The 18079-nt window shown below is 38.1% G+C and overlaps 1 protein-coding gene across 1 annotated transcript in view; it reads right to left on the bottom strand.

Annotated features, from left to right (window-relative positions):
* met (MET proto-oncogene, receptor tyrosine kinase) overlaps positions 1 to 18079 on the bottom strand; it is a 214233-nt gene that overhangs the window by 55924 nt on the left and 140230 nt on the right. Inside the window, exon 11 of the mRNA XM_039761387.1 lies at positions 2427 to 2642. Within this exon, the coding sequence (XP_039617321.1) occupies positions 2427 to 2642 (216 nt within the window). The remainder of the gene's footprint in view (positions 1 to 2426; positions 2643 to 18079) is intronic.

Raw genomic sequence — 18079 nt, 5'->3', positions numbered from 1 at the left:
CATCACCATTACTATTTTTAAACTTATGGCAATGTTTTTAACTGACAATGTCAAAATGATAAGTTAGGCAGAAATTTGTAAAATATTCAATTTAGTTCTGCCTAACTTAAAATCCAAAACGACCTGTTAAAAATATTTCAGAAGAAATTCCTTTTGGGAGTAATTTATGGCCTGGCTTTACTGTAAAACAAAACAGTCAAATAAAGTAGCATACTCATATATACCAACCACAATTTGTTTTACATTTATTCCATTATCAATTGAAACAGCTTTACAATAAGAATGTGTAAATTGTTGGGTTATTCTTCTAATAACAGACAAAAGAGGCATCCAGTAATTTGCAAATATATATTGCATAAGGCAGGAATGCCTAACAAATCAAGTCTAGCCAAGTAACTTTATTCTCATATCATCCACACACAATGATGCAGAATACAGTATAGTGGCACATATGTGGACTGTAGTGCAACATATACACAACAATTAAAAGCTACAATACATGAACGTATATTGTATTGTAGATTTAACGACTTAAAGCAAAATATCCAAAAATTCCATTTATAAGTAACAGCACTGTTTCATTTGGGACAATTGACGTTAAGACTGGCAGTTGCTTGTCCATTTTCAAACCTCTGTGCCTGCCTCTCTGTTTGTCTACTTCTGTACATTCAGTACTCCTCTACAGCATACAGAGGTGAGTATACAGTGTGGATGCCATCCATCTCTTTCCACCGAGTAGGTTAAGGTTGGTGACAATAGTTTTGTGGATTATGTGGCTGGAATGTTTCTAACTCATACTGAATTCACTTAAGCATAAATTACACTTCTATTTTTGTATACTTTATATACTGTACAGATTCTAAGTAGAAACATAACCCCAATGCTTATAACATTTTCAAATTCACTCAATCAAATTCAGGACTGTGGAGGCAGATAAGCTTACCCTGTCTGCATCACCCAGGGCATGAACTATCCCAAGTTCATTTCAGGGGACTATTTATTCACACACATTTTAACTCACATAGCGCCATCTACAGCCACTAGTTAACCTAATATCATCACTTTGGGGGTGTAGGAAGCAAACCCAGAAGACATATGAAAATTGTGCAGCCTCCACACTGACAACACCAAAAACTGAGAGCTGAGCTCAGACCACCACATCTATGAGAAAGTTAACAACTGCACGTCCCTGGCTACCTGATGCTTACAGTTACCACATATATAATTTAACATAATTTTTTTTTTAAATGTATCCAGTCATGCTTGATATATGGGTAACACTTTATTTTGTGTACTGCAAAGATGCATCTATTGCCCATTTACTGTTATGTAACAAGACCTTAACAAACACTTCTTTGGGTCTTCATAACACTTACAATGTATCAGTGGAAAGGTTATTCATCTCTGTGTAGTGTGCCATAGTGACATGATGGTAAATTTACTTGTTATTATGAAGACCTTATAGTAAATCTGTAATATCAAGAGAAATGTGTCTCAGTTAAGCCTCCTCAGTGCTCCAAAGTAAATATTTTGTTAGTTGGTCACATTGCCAAGATGAATAAACCTTTTACTGATGTTTTGCAAATGTTATGAAGACCCAAAGAAGTGTTTGTTAAGGTCTAGTTACATAATAGTAAATGAGTGATAGATAAATTTTTGCAGTACCTAAAGTGTTACTAAGTGCAGTCACACTGTACTTTATGGCTGTTTAGATTTACTACATAACACACATGTGGAAACATTGTTGAATATTATTCGGTGTCAGACCCAATAGTGTATACAGTTATAGTGTGTTATTGTTAAATTAAGTCTCTGGTGATTAGATTTCAAAAATATTCACGCAGAGTCAATTAAATATTTTAAGAGAAATTATTTCATCAGTTGCTTTCATTATATTCCTGTCTTGCTATATGGTTGCGAGACACGGATGCTATCCAGTGACCTGAGACAAAGACTGGACTCCTTTGGTACTGTGTCTCTCTGGAAAATCCTTGGGTACCGTTGTTTTGACTTTGTGTTGAATAAGCGGTTGTTTATGGAGTCCCGAATGAGGCACATTACCTGCATTGTGAGGGAGCATCACTTACGGCACTATGGCCATGTGACGCGTTTCCCTGAGGGTAATCCAACTCGTAAGATCCTCATTGTTGTGGCTGAACCAGGCCAAGGGGTGGCCCATGTAACACCTGGCTGCGGCAGATAGAGGGTCATTTCCGGAGGGTGGGACTGCACTGCGTGTCTGCCTGGGGGGTTGCCAACCGGGATTCCGAGTTGTTTCGCCATGTAGTGGGTGCAGCAACGCACTGTACCAGTGCATGCTCCCCAACTTGACTTGACTTTCATTCTAAAACTATTCAATTCAATCCAGTGTATTTTAGCATAAATGTGCTGCCCACATAAATTTACAAGGTTGAAGAACATCTTACCTTTATTTCAAGAATATTTTTATTGCCTTTGGAGATAACTTTGAGGTTTTCAAATTTTTCAAACTGGGGATCTTCTACATACAAGAAATCAAAGTGCCGTGATGAGTACCCATCCATGATAAATGACACTTTGGTCGGCAGTGGTGGTTCCAGTTTCAAATGTTTCAGAGAGGGAGTTGTACAGTAGATAACCTTTTCATCACCCGGTATGCATTTCTTAAAAAAGAATGAGCAAGAAAAAAGAAAGAAATGTTTCTTACAAGTCTTTTACACAGATCAGTGATCACAAAAAAGGCATTTCATTCATCACCAAGTAATTTTGGCATTTCAGGGACGTTGCTCATGCTGCCAGGGAAATGGTGGTCCCTTTGAAGTGATACTGCAATTAGGAAATAAATAAATACATTTTAAAAATCAGCCAAGCATTTAATTAATCTCCACAGATTGCCATCAACACGGTGCACATCTTGATTTAAGTGCAATGCACCTGAATGCCAATACTACTTAGCATGTCTGGAGACCTTGTTATCTCTAAAAGCAAAGGTCATCATGTAATGGCACGCTGTAAACAAGAGCCCTATGACAGCCTAGCAGGAGCTCACTCAGCTGTGTTCGAGCCACTGTAAAAAAGCAACTACTGTTAGGCCGACAACCTCCCTACCTGCCTTGCAAAGCAGATCAGCGCCTACATTCCTCTTCTCACTTTTTGTGGTTTTAAGTCTAACATGGCTCATGTCACTGATGTTTGGTCCAAGCCTGATGATGACTGAACTGGTACTCTCTACTGTATGTATGTGATGTTTTTCTTGCAGTTAACAGGGTGCCTGTAATTATACCCTGACAGGGAGTGTCTAACATCATTCTTTGTTTATAATGGCCTGCTTAATAGTAAAAGTACTGTTGCCAAATGTTTTTCAGAATGAATTATAACTCATGAGGCCTACTTTAGTTTAAGGCCTTGAGCAGTGGAAAAAGGTCACAGGTTATTAGGTATTGTACAAATCAGTGCTGTTAAGGTTCTGTTGACAGTCATGACATCCTCCCCTTGTTAGATACATTAAAACAACCATGGCTTATGATTAATGGTTATGAAATTAAACAAACATGTAACAAAATGCAGAAATAAATGGTGCAGAACAGTGACACTGTGTGTAATATAGTGAACATCACAAAGAATACGCAAGTAATACATATAACATATATTCATATGAGTCTGCATTTCATTACAGCTTTACAGGAACCTAGAGACCAGCATCTGGTGCAAAGAATATGGTGCCCATTTATAACAGGGTACACTCATGTACACAACCACAGTTACCATTTAATCTAGCATGTATGAGGGTAAGCTGTGGAATAAACCTGGCAAACCTACAGTAGTCAGGTTGATCATCGAACTCCAGCTTCATTGTATAGTAAAGCAGTGGTGATAACAGACAGATCAAAGCACTAGAAACATTGGAAGAAACTCCTTACTTCTATTTGCTCTCCTTTATTATAAAGAAAACTGAGCAACAGTGATGTGTGAAATCGGGCTGAAAAACTTCATTGGGATTTTAATTGTGAGTAGGTGTCCTCTGATGGACTGGCATCCTTGTCAGGGCTTGTTTTTGTCTTGTGCTCAGAGCCGTTGGAATAGGCACCAACTCCTGTGTTGGATACATAGGTACGGAAATCAGTGTGTGGCCAGTTGTAAACTCTCTGTGGCTGGGCAGATCAAGAAACAAGACAAATAATCGTGGAGCAACTTGTGTTACCCAAATAACCTATTCAAGCTCAAAATGAAGGTGAAGCTTATTGTCATGTGTATGTGGTGCAATTACATTTTTATTAGCTTATACTCACACATATTACATTCAGGACTCTAGATTTACATGGTATATTAAAAAATTTGTTTTCAGAATGTAGTGTCTCAAAATCTGACACACATTTCAAGTTTGAAAGGAATGGAGCTTTATGTAATGTTCAGAATTATTCATTTGGCTACTATAACCCTTACCACCACATACAGGAGCTAAACAGCAGGTTATCCATGTCAAGTATTTAAACTATAAAACCGCTGAATAACCTCTTTCTTCTATGTTTGTACTTAACTTCCCTTATATTTGAATACAATTTCAATAAAATGTAAAAGGTAGTCCCAGAGAATAAAATCACCTGTGTTAAAAAGCCCGCATATTTAAAAGCATTATAGCATTATTTTTAAGTAGAAATTGTAAAAGCAAAAATAAGATGGAAACAATATATCATTATCACAAGTTGACATGGTGGCACATTGGATAGCGCTGCCAATACACTGCTCCAGATTCCTCGATTTAAATCCCAGCCTGTTCACTTGCATGTTCTCACAGTATCTACTTGTGTTTTCCTCCAGGTATTCCAGTTTTACATCCCTATCACAAATATGTCCAGGTGTATTCAGAATGGTGCCCTGTGAGTCCAGAGTAAGTTTCAGCTCCTGCTTATGCACCACCACCCAGAATAAATGGTGTTATTACATTCACTTTAACAAAAACTTAGGAGTGCATAAAATTAGTAAAGGTTGACTTATAAAGATATGTAATCCATACCCTTTCTGCTATGAGGTGAAATTATACTTCACATACTTTTAGCTCTATTAAATGTTCTAATAAATTAATGGGTGAGCTTATTATTAAATACTACTCATAGTTATTCCAGAGATAACACTGCCAACCTTACTAAGATGATTTACAGACACATTAAACTTATTCATTCACTTCTCTTAGTCAGATCTTCCAACTTCCTGTCATATTATCATGCCTCAACAAGAATCCTCCTTAAACCAGTTATCAAATTCAAGCTTGACACAAAAGATGTAATTAATGTTATTAAATTTATATAGCGTCATTTAAGAGATGGTAACATCAATATCTACTAATCTGTCTGTACATTCTCCTAGTGCTCAGCATTACAGTCCAAACATAAGACTCACCTCTCCATAACATGTGAGAAATCCATCCCTTTGTTGATCTGACTTTTTCCATTATTTGGGTCAATGGGAGCACTAAGAACACAGCAGTAGGTAGCACAAGACGAGATGCCACTTAGGGCACACTTACACACACCAAATCACACTGGTCACTTAAAGAAATATGCAGATCTCTATGACATGGCAGCAAATGGGAATACCTTAAGAAAACCCACACAGAAACAAGGAGAACATGCTAACACCACAACAGGCAGTGACCAGGCTGGGACTCGATCCATTAATGTAATGCAACAGGGCTAACTACGTCACCATTGTGCTGGTACTTCTGAAAATGTGTCTTACAGACTTCAGATCTGTGTCTGTGTGTGTGTGTGCAGAATGGGGCCACCCAAGTAAGCATTATTTCATCTTTCATAGATTATTCCACACTACACAGACCTAATGGATGGAAAAAAGGTGGGTTTCAACTCAGGCTACAGTGCCAGGTGTAAAAGGGAATTCAAACTCTAAAGTTTTTCATAAAGTTCATTTTCTAGATGTATACAACACATTGTGTAATTGTATGAAACATTTGTACATCTTATGTATAAAACCAGGCAGCATTGCTGGGGAGAACGTAATGCCACTGCCTAACAGTGGTTACTGTTATGGACTTCAGAACCTGAGGTTGTTTTTCAAAATTCTACTACTGACACTGTGTGACCATGAGCAAGTCATTTGATCTGCCTGTGCTCCCATTGGAAAAAAATAAATAAATAAAATGTAACAAACTGTATTTTAAATTAAAGTTGTCTTGATTAAAATCATCAGCCAAATATGTAAATGTAAGCCTTATGCGTTACAATGACTGACTTGATTCACTGAGAAGCACAGTACTGCTTTAAAAGAGATGAGGATAAGTTCTTCCAACCCAGGCCAGCAGTTTCCATCTCAAGTTAATCTGCTTTGATCATGGTGGCACCTCTTACTGTAGTCTCCTTAGAAGATTACTTCCACAAATATAAATGTTAAACAAGTCCTGCAGTGCAAAGATCTTGTCTTATTCTGGGAGTCCTTTTGCTATGTTCTCCTTTCTGTATTTTTACAAGTGGTATTTGAGCATCTTAATATATTTTTTTCTTATGACAGTCATGTCACTTCAATGCAATCTTAGGACTATTGTTTTTCATGAGTGCTGGGAGTTTGTGCTTATGTTTTATGGCCATGTTCATATTGTTTATAATTGCAATGTCACATGACATGTAACTCACTTGATGTATTATTACATCATGATATTCTGCTTATTTAAGATGGCGGCTCGGTGTAGACTGCATCTCCTAGACTGGATCTTCTAAAAAAACAAAATACATACATTTTGCAGTTTTGTTAAGGGGAAATTCAGAATTGAAACAGAACGGTTTTTGCACGCTCTCTTATTACATTTGTTTTTACTAGACTTTGACAATCTATACTTTTAACATATCTTTAGTATTCTGGCCCTTTTGCCTGTCCCTGTTCTTGTCTTTGCTCTGTCCTGCCTTCTGGCTCTTTTCCTTAGCTTACAGGAAGCTTAAAGGCACTTCCAATAGTAATGTAGTGTTAGGACATCTCTCTTTGTGTCTTTTGAGTACTTGTAAACAGTGCTTAAAGAGGGCCGGTGTTCACTGGTACACAGCACCAGCACCTAATCCAATTTCTACTTAGAGTACTGGCAACTTATGCTACACTGTACCCCTGGCGTGGGAAGTTTCACCCTGCCCTTCAATCAGATTGTACAGATGCCCCCTTCCCGCTCTTCAATAGAATGCTACTGTATCATCATAAATAAAGTACCACCAATAATTTCAGTCCACTTCAAGCACTGCATGATGCAAGTAATACGTCTCTGTTTTGTTTCATTGGTTTGCTTGATTTGCGGTTTTCAGGTCAACCTGTAGTAAGTCTTTGTCTCTCTTTCGCTTCCTAGTTAAAAATTCCTTATATTTTGCTCTCAATCAGATCATTTTTGTCTCATTATTTAATTGTCTTTTAAATAGAAATATTAAAAAAAATGTAATTTTTTATACCAAGTTTCATCCTCTTACGTTTTTCTCCATGTGTCTATCTATAGGCCTTTTTGACACCCATTTTTTTATGCTTTTAGCCCCACTGTGCCAAGTATCTCTTATTATGTACCTGCATTAACCCCTGATCGAAGGTTTTATCTTTTTATCTAAGACAGGACTAAACTGTAAAGGGATCTCAGTTTTGGTTGGGGCTTTGCTAGTGCAGAAAAGCTTCTAGTTTTCATTGCTGTGCAGAGTACGAATTGCTTACATTTGCAGCCTTCGGTTATACTTCGCCTTCTTGTTTGATGGCTGGAAATGATTATTCATTTAACACAGACATGGAATTAATAATGGTAAAGTAGAAAACAAAGGTTGAACCTTCTTTCCAAAACAAATTAAGTGGCAGAGAAAAATCTTGTCTTACTCAAACTCCAATTTGCTTGAAGGGGACTGACTATAGGTAAAATAAAGCCTTCAGGTGTACTTTGGTTATAAATAAGTATACATTATCATTTGTTCTTAGGTGTATTTTACCTCATAATGTTAGCATGTGTAAATTGATTAATATACAGATGTAAACATTATTTACATGCTTTAACAAGTACTGTGTTTAACTGGAGTGAATGATGAAACTTTGTTAATAAGTTTCTTGCTACTATTTCCCAATATCAATGAGATTTTTACCTCATGTTTTGTGCACTGAGGTTTTAAGAAAAGGTCCATGTTTGACTGGCAACACACACTGATCATGGCACTAAAGAGTCCTTGAAATTGTACATGAACTTTGTCTGCCTTTTCTGAAGGGTGTTCATATTTCCTTGTCTCTCTTTTCAGTATCACTTTCCTTTTCAGCCCAGTATTTGCCTTTGAGGAGCTTGGCTTCTCTTATTCTCATCTCCCTACATATGTCATGGGAGTCGCCATTCAAGGGTGTATACAGCAAACTGAGAAATGTGGGAGTACTATGGCAGAGTAAGAGAAGAAGAGTTGAGAAGGGAGTTAACACTTCTTCTCTTGCTCTTCATTACTACTCTCACGTTTCTCACTTTGCTATACAAAATCTTCAATGACCACTATTGTGAGGTCTGTAGAGAGATGAGAAAAAGAGAAGCCACAAATGTAAGTGATAAGCACTGTGCACTAAGGAAAAATGAGCAGGAACTGGAGTATACCTTAGAAATTCCAAACAATCTGCCAGTTTTTTTACCTTAAACAAACTACTTAATTTGCTGACTCAAACTGAAAATATTTTATTCTCTGTATAAATATCTACATACACTGTGGCGGAGAGCCAGGTAAGGGCCCCTGCTAGGATGCCTTCATAATGTAAAGAACGAGGAGACAGCAAGCACAGGGCATCATCTCCCCTGGATTGCTAGATTGTTTAAACCTAACCCCACAAACCAGCCTGGGTGGCAGCGGTGCCTCAGATTCCCACAGGGCATGATGGGAGTTGGAGTCTCCAAACTCAATTCTGTTGGGTGTCATGGCACTACTGCAACCCAGTGGGGCTTCCGTCTAGTGATTTGAGGGAGGTAATGCTCTGTGCACGCTCTCTTCCCAGGTCCATCTGTTATGAAGATGCCCAGGTTGGAGCACTTGCCTGGTTGTCTGCCACAACACCTACACTTTCATGTCTCCCAATAACTGGCTATCCAGAAATTTTGGGCTATGTGCAGACAATATAGTGAAAAATGTTTTTCCTTAGTGGATCAATCACAAGGCTCTAAAGTTCACAAAATGTCAACCTCACTGAAATGTTAATGTAATTGTGAAACACTTGGAGAAAGCTAAAATGATATATCACATGCAATAGTCAGAAAGGATGACATTGCAGTCAGAAGTGCTGGTCTACTGTTGTGGCAAGCAAGTCCGACTGAAAGTCAGCACATTTGTGTTTTGAGTCACGTCTGTATGTTTTTTTTTTATCTTGATATTATTTATGTTTCATTTAAAAAATATGCAGAAGATTTATTATCAACACTACAAAAGTGATATTAACATTTTAAAATTAATTGTTACTATAATATATATCTCAACATAAATGAAATATTATCCCACATTGTTTTAAAATTTGAAATATTTATACTGCTCAGTTTTCACCTGTATTATTTTTTTATGATTTATTTTATTGACTGCAAGTATAACAACACCTTTTGATTTCCTTTTAACTTTACATTGCCGTTTTCTGTATTCTGTAATTTAAACTGATTGAAGTTTCCCTTAAAAAAATCAGATCCATCTTTGTGTCTATCTATCTATCCTTCTTGGTTCTACATGTTCTTTATTAGATCATACGTCTGAATTATTTCTGCACAATTATTAGTCTGGCAGTATACAATTATCAGTGCAGTTTATTAGTAAGTTATTAGTGTTTAGGTTTGCAGTTTACTATTAAAGGTTTTAAATAAAACAAAGATCAGTAAACCATTAAGTGCATACATTTAGTTTTTTATGCTTATTAACATTTCATAATTTTCATCTTTATAAGCTTGGTGTTGTAAGGGGAATGTTTGTTTAAACTTGTCTAAGATTTAATTTTTATTACAATTTAGTTCGGCAATTGTTTATTTGTCATTTTTGCAACTTCTGTAAGATTTATTTCCTTTTTATATTCATGCAGGCATTGTCTGAGCTAAATGTTCAAGAAGTCTAGGAAGTGTTTTGAGTTAAAATGATTGATAATCTTTATCAGTTAAAAACAAACAGCCATCTAATTTTATGAGTATCAGCTCAACTCAGGATTATTTTCTCCAATTCAGCTTTTAAGAATGAGGAATATTGCTTTCACAGTGGCGGTAGAGTTGGATGGGAAAAAAGCAAACCACATGTGTTAGTTTAGTGTATAACAATAAACACCTTTCGTGTTGACTAATAGCATTGTTCCATAACTTCCTCACTTTTTGCAGTTGCCTATTGTTGCTTTCATTTTTAGGCTATCTTGGTTTTTGTCAAGTATTACTTACTCCTTCCTTATAACAATAACAAACTAAACAAGATGACTATAAACTACCGGACATTTCAAAAGTATCCTATTACAGCATTTAATAGCCCAGGCACTTGTTATGAGTTAGTTTACATTAGAATACAACCAGCTCTCAGCCTGTAGCTTTGCTTTCAAAATAAGTTGTCAATACTTAACAAGAAAGCCTGAATCTTGAAACACTGTATTTCAGTATGTGGCTCGACATTCACATAAACTAGACTGAGACACGCAGGTGCTTGTTAAAATAAATGAGTTCTCTCTCCTTTATTATTGCAAGTAACTCTGCTAGATGATACTGAATTAGACAAAGGCAATAAAAATGCCAGCTAACTAAAGCACACTAAAGATGTCTACTATGAATAGTTTACTCTGATGATTGCTCTGCTAGGATGAAACCTAATACATAATCCCGTTGGTGGCTGGGGAGGTAAATTAGATTACTCATGACTCACATTGCTAAGCGAGTCTTGCTCTAAGCAGACAAAGCTCTGATAACAGCAATCCAGTTTCTTAAATGATCTTTTTAGACTGCTCGTGCTTCAGCAAGTGCAAAAAAAATCCTTTCTTTAATATATATAAGTATTTATATATATGTGTGTGTATATGTGTTTGAGTTTTGTATATATTATATATATATATATATATATATATCTATCTGTTATGAAACATTGCTGGATTCGCCATTAAAAAATTTCAGCTGTCTGTGCAAAATGCTCAGAAGTAGTTAAGGAGGGTCCGTCCTGAGGACTATTACAGCTATTTTTCATGTACTGTCTAGACTTGTCTTAAGTTCAAATCTTAATGGATTTAACATTTTAATATTGAAGTATTGTCATTGTAATATTTATTTTTATTCCTGTGTTGTGTATAGGAAATGCGTTATTTATTGATTTAGCCATTCAAATTATTATTACCATTTAATGCATACTAGGAGACCTTCACTTTCCATTTAAATCTATTAATGCTGAACACTGTCAAACATGTCCTCTCTCATCAGTAATATACAGTAATGCATGTAAAGATAGATAAAACAAATTGCTTTAACAGCCATGCAAACTGAAATTGAGACAATGGAAAACAAGAATATTTTGATAAAGTCAGTGTGGTCCCCGGCCGGGACGCCCAGGAGGACCAGAGGAGGGCTTGTGCCTCATCCAGACCGTGAGGGGGCATCCACCCTGGTTATGTGGGGGGCCTCGGGTACAGGGCTTGGAAGCCCAGCCCTGTAGGGACCCGTGGCCACCGCCAGGCGGCGCCCCGGTGCCTGAGGAACCCTGGAGCCCAGCACTTCCGCCACACCAGGAAGTGCTGGGGAGAAGAAGACAGGAGACACCTGGACGGCTTCCGTGTGCACAGCCGGCACTTCCGCCACACAGGGGTGTGTCCAAGAGGGAGTGCCAGGAAGCAGCTGGAGCCCATCCGGGTTCCCATTTAAGGGCCCGCCTCCCTCCAGTCAGAAGTGGATGTCGGGTGGAAGAGGACAGAGCTGGAGAGAGGACGGGAGGCGGTCGAAAGAGAGGCACAGTGACTGAGAGTGTGGCCTGGACTTTGGGGAATCGGTGCAAGAGGCACTGGGGTTTGTGAGCACGAATTGTAAATAATTGTGTAAATAAATAGTGTGTGGTGGAACTATGTTGTCCGTCTGCCTGTGTCCGGGTCCCAGTTCACATTAGATATTAATTTAGATCATTTGACAGATATCAGAAATTGCAGATACTGTGAAAACCCACCATGCAGTTTTGGGGTCACTCAAATGTGGCCATTTAATGATTTGTGCTGCATGTCTTGTAAATAAACTTTCATTGAGCACTGCAGCACCCATTATCTGAACCTCTTTTCCAGTTTCAAGGTCCACATTTATTTTGAGTGTTGTCAGCTTAAAGCACTATCTATATATATAATTCACTAAGGCAAGACAACCATGGAAAGCACGCTGGAAGGGGCGTGGATTCACTGAGTCGGCGACAAGTAAGACACCTATGGCGCACGCAGGAAGGAGCCACGCCCACTTGCTCCTGGCACCTCCAACCCACGTTGACTGTTCATAGAGGCATGTTTCTCGCGGAGGTGAATCGCCATATGCAGCGTGTGAAACGGTTTGCGAGGGGTATGCCATGGGATCATTAAAACAATCCTTTACAACTGAGGTTAAAACACAATGAAGTAAGCAGTCTTTAAAAACCGGGTTTTCGGTTACGACGTACGGCCGCATGCACCATAGCAAACTGTTTTACACGCTACATACAGCAGCAATTCGCATCCGCGACAAACATGCGTCTTCTTAGATGCTCCTGCAGGAACACAGAAAGTCTATGTGAGTCACAGGTGCATCTGGACTGTGCAAAGATGACAACGACTCAAGTGACGAGTTGGAGGTGGGCACATGAGCAAGCAGGGCGCGATGGCGGTCCGCCAGTTTTTAGTCACAGACGATTGTGTGTTGGCTCTTTCCGTGCATTGTTATAATGTTGCTTTTCTTGCTGATTTATTACATTACCAATTTTTCAAATGTTAATTTTCTCCCTGTGCTTAAAAATCATTAAAAAACCGGCCTGATTATGCGGCGTATGGTACGCCACGGGTTGGCTAGTATAAAATATGAATTAATTTGCAGTCAAATCAAGACCCAGACCTGCTGGTCCTTTACATTATCATTTGACTACAGTCCAACTGACTGATTGAGTGACGCTGAGCAAGTCACCTAACCTATTTTTATATAATATATATATATATATATATATATATATATATATACATATAATCAATTGCACTTCAGTTTGTTAAGTTTCCTGAGATGGTAATAATTGAAAGGAACCACAGGGTGTTTTGTCCAATGAATCATTTGAAGGTAAATTCATTATAAAAAGTGTTATAGTGGAATGAAATTAAACTACATGACATTCCAAGGACAAAAATGGCTGAAAAAATAAAACAACACAAACAACACACATTTCTAAAGCACAAATTCAATCCTTTAGGTTTTTAACAGTTGATGAAAGACTCCAAGTTCCATGATGCCCTGCTGGAATTCGGGGCCCTTCCATGTTGCAAGGATTGCTCCATCTTTCGGTTTGGGGGTGTTGGCCGGGATACACTGCTGGCAATCCCTCACAAAGGATATACAGCATGAACATTTTAAATTTGAAAGGGCTACTAGAAGTGACAGTGACACAATGTTTAGTGCTGCTCTCTCATTGCGGCTGGTTCCAGGAGTCCAGCTCGGTTACTACATGTGTGTACTTTGCATGTCCCCCTCATCTCGTGTGGGCTTGTCTCTGAGCACCCTGATTTTCCTACTATGTTATGAAAACATGAGTTGAGTTAGTAGCAGACTACAAATTATCCCATACAAGTGAGCATGGGTGTTTTAAAGTGGATGGATGGATAATGTGTATGAGGGTTGACAATCCATTACCTCGCCCCTTTAACACAAAGACAAATGTCTGAGCATTCATTCGGAAATTATGCTAATTAATTCACAAAGTTTTTAAGCAATTTACATCGCTGCCCAAATTTGCATTCCTTTGTATACTTCAGTCAAAATGATTAGGAAATGTCTGGAACTTATTTTCTGGTTAACTTGAATTAATATTGCAGCACAACAGAACAATCAGTTTCCGTAAGTTAAAAAAAATAATGGGGTGATGAGAATGTTAAACTATGGGCTTTAATTGAATTTTTTGTGGTGATGATGAAATCAGTCATTAATATTCAGTGGCAGTTATATAATGTATGCAGAAATGGTACTTTTACTCATTTGATTTAAAAAATTGGGATGCTCTGGTTGGCCAACAACAGCGGTCACACCACCATTGTTCAAAAAGCTGGTGAAGGAATCTGTGAAAACCCACAAATTATGACCAGAAAGCTTGAAACTAGAATTTCAGTTTTTCAGAAAAGTGTGAACAGCATTAGTTATACCATACAATTGTCGAGCACATGTGGTTAGGGGACATCTTCAAGGCACTGATCAGGTAAATAATTCGATCCCGAGAAGAGAGGGGGCACTGTTGCTAATACCATCGTCCTTTCCATCCACAGTTCAGGGGGATGCCTGCCTGAAGACAAGTGATCTCTCTTCTTCTCTGAGCCAGGAAGCCCTGTTCCTTCTGTGAGGCCAGTTGAATACTGTGTAACCTTTAACTCGGAAGTTGGATGTCAGAGCTGTGAATGATGTCACATATAACTTGACGGCTTTCCAGTAAAACATTCGGAAAACCAATATGGATTCTTGAAGGAAAACCTTTGCTGTGGTTTCTCTCTTAATACATACATCTACTGAACAACGCATTATGCGGTATTTTCCACATCCGAACACCATACCAACATGTCCACAGGGAGAAGTTGGACAGTACTGTATGTACGATGGATTTAATGAGACAAAAATAGACAGAAATGTTAATCAACAGTATACTACTATATCTTTCACTTACTATTGATGTGTGGTATAGTCATCTTCAATTTGAGGTCAGGGGTGGTGAGGCTATCTCGAATTTCCGAAAAGGATATTTGACAGTGGGGGCATTCTAGTTCAAACTGTCTTCTGGGACCTTGGAAATTCCGAATTCCCAATATAAATGAAACACAGCATAAAACTTCACGAACCACCAGAATAGCATCTGAGAAACACGGAGCTCCACGTCAGAAGTGCCATTGCTATCTGAGAGCTTTTGCTTTGAGTACGGCAGAAGCTGCTATTTTGCACCCATGTGTGTCATTTATGTTAGTCCTTTCTTTAACATCATCATTAAATGAGGTTACCAGGGTGGTACCCCAACTTTTTGGGTGGACTATTTTGCACTTATTTTATAGGATATTAAAAACTGAGCGTATGTTCGGTTCTGTGAAAACTAAACATCAATCACAAAACTGTTTGGAAAGAGACGTGTTCAGGTTTGTAAAACCTAACAAAGCTTGTCAAACCCATCCTCCTAATTTTTCCAAATATAACACCACGTCCATATTTAAATGTCCTTAAAGTCCTGGGGCCTCATGTATAAATGGTGTGTATGCACGAAAATGTTGTAGAAGCCAGTTTCCATGCTCACATCAGGATGTATAAAACCTAAACTTGGCATAAAGCCACACACATTTTCAGGCCAGCTAAATGCTTATGCAAGTTCTCTGCTCGGTTTTGCAAACTGGTGGCACCCAGCGTCAAAGCAGTGCTTTTGTTCCATTGTGGTTTGCTTTTCTTTTTTTAGATCCACATCCCTAACGCGGCCTTATCAAATACACTGAAATTAATAGCATATTGTTTATTAGTTTAAGGCATCTGATTGTAATTAACCTATAACAATATAGTGGTCCATGGAATGGCCAAACTATTCCAAACAGCATAGCTGCTTTAGCATTGTTAGTCTCACTGCACCTTCTTCTTCTTCTTTCAGCTGCTCCCGTTAGGGGTTGCCACAGTGGATCATCTTTTTCCATATTACTCTCACTGCACCACTCGGAGTATTTATATCACTGTATCTGAGTGTGGAATCACAGCGCTACAGCAGCAGATCGGAAAGACAATTATTAGTATACAGCATCAAGCACACGCTGCCTCAGCCATGCTGCCTATTTGAACTGCTCTCATATGACAAATGCTTCAGAGCCTTTCCTGTACTGATCTTGTGGTTCAGAAACAGTTTCATTCCAAGAACTATAAACACACTCAATCAGTCCATCAAATGCTCCTTCTAAAACTGTTTGTACTTATAAGTACAATTACCTCACCGTAAACTTGCGATAGTTATAATATTGCACAACCTGTGCCACTTTACAAAGCACGCATTTACACATGATGACAATATCATTTTTAGGATGAAATGCAGCAAAATACGTTTATTACATTATACAGATAAAATGTTAACATCATGTAAATAATCTATATTTTTAATATTTAAACATGTGAGGACATGGTGTCACAGTGCTAGGAAGGAGCTGGCGCCCTGTTCAGGGATTGTTTCTGCCTCGCGCTTTATTTTTGCTGTGGCTTGCACGACACTGGATGGATAGATGGATAGAATAATTAAACTTATACTACGCAGATATTTCAATGTTCCTTAAAAGTTTTGAAGAATGGAGTTCTAAGCTTACAGATGGCTTAACGTCTATTACTGAGTTGATTGTGTGGCGTACTTGGAGAAAGTAAAGGAAGGACAGAAATTGGAGGTTAGTATGTTTGAAAGAAACAGTACTGCTGCAATAAATTATTTCATTGAAGGTCGCGCATGGTGCAGCAAGCATCTTGCGTGAGGCAGGAATAATCTCTGGATGGGCGCCAGTTCGTCACTGTCACTGTCACTGCACCACCGTGTCCCCATTTTTAATACATGCTTTAATTCCTATCATCATGAACATGATATCAAGTATACATCTCAGTATTTAATTATTCAGAGAGCTGTAACATCATGAATGTAATGGATTCTGTGTCCTGTCAGAGGAAGAGAAAGCCCGTTTAAGAAGTACGTAGTGATTCACACACATAGAGCACAAAGAAGAACATATACAAATCAAAGCATTTAACGTGCTACTTTAGTTATGATGGGATTTGAGAAACTAGTAAATTAAACGATTTTAAGATGACGTTTATGATGTTCTACTTTAATCACAAAATAAACTATGTGATTAAAGAGCTTTTTTCCCACTGTGTCCCTATTTTTCTTCTACCTTTCCTCTTTACCCTAATAAGCTTTCATATGACATTCAGACGGGGGGGCTACGATTCGCCTTTTCATGGCAACTTTGATATCTGACAACTTCTTTTTGATTTCGGGCACTGTGCGACTTTGTGTACTTGAGCTTTCGAGTTTCTCCGACACTCTATGTCACTCGATCAACTTCCTTTTGTTGTTTATATCACTGTTTAAATCAACAAATAGTATGTTTTTCCTTGCCTCCACTTGGTATTTGTTGGAATTCTACTTTCCCTCATTCTTTTGTCATTGCCTTTTCAGAACGCTAAGCTTAAAGGCTATTTATATTGATTTGCATATTCAAAGAGGTGTAATTCTGGTTGGAGTTGGGGTGGGGCAGCAGGCGTTACTTTTCACGCTGACCGGGATTTATGTAGCGGAAGAACATGGAAGTTGGTGTACGCACAGATTTATGCATCTGGATTTTTTTGTACGTATGCACATTTACGCTTTTGTCCTTACGCCATGTTTTAGTGTGAATTCTACACACGGCGTAATGCGTGAGGCCCCTGTTCTCTACCATACTGTTTAGTAATCGATTCCATGCGGCTATGTTTCTCTGTGTGAAGAAAAACTTTCATACATTTTTGCAAACTTTCCAAGTGTGTCTTCGTGTTTTTGTTGAATTTATTTTTAGGTAACAGGCTGGTTCCACAGTACTGTTGCTTTTATTATTTAAAAAAAATTTAAACATGTCACCCCTTAATCTCTATTTCATTAAAATCTTTGTTACCCCAGGAATGTGGTACTTTTCTGTTTAATTCTGTTTAATTGGCCTTTTGCAGGTTTCTTTAGTCAAAAACAAAAGCAAACATAATGTTTTTCTATTTCTGTTCACTACCAGAATAATAATATTATCAAATAAGTATTATAGTCTATCTATTCATGATATATGTCAACTTTAGGATCTTGGAGGCCATGGCCAATCCCAGCAGCATTATGTGTATGGCATGAGTTAACGCAAGGGCTCCAGGACATTACAGAGCACACACCCAACACACTCATGG

This window comes from Polypterus senegalus, chromosome 8 (assembly GCF_016835505.1).
Source record: "Polypterus senegalus isolate Bchr_013 chromosome 8, ASM1683550v1, whole genome shotgun sequence".
NCBI classification, from domain to species: Eukaryota; Metazoa; Chordata; class Cladistia; order Polypteriformes; family Polypteridae; genus Polypterus; species Polypterus senegalus.
Note: the sequence above shows the minus strand (reverse complement) of the source record. Positions and strands in the feature narration are given on the sequence as shown.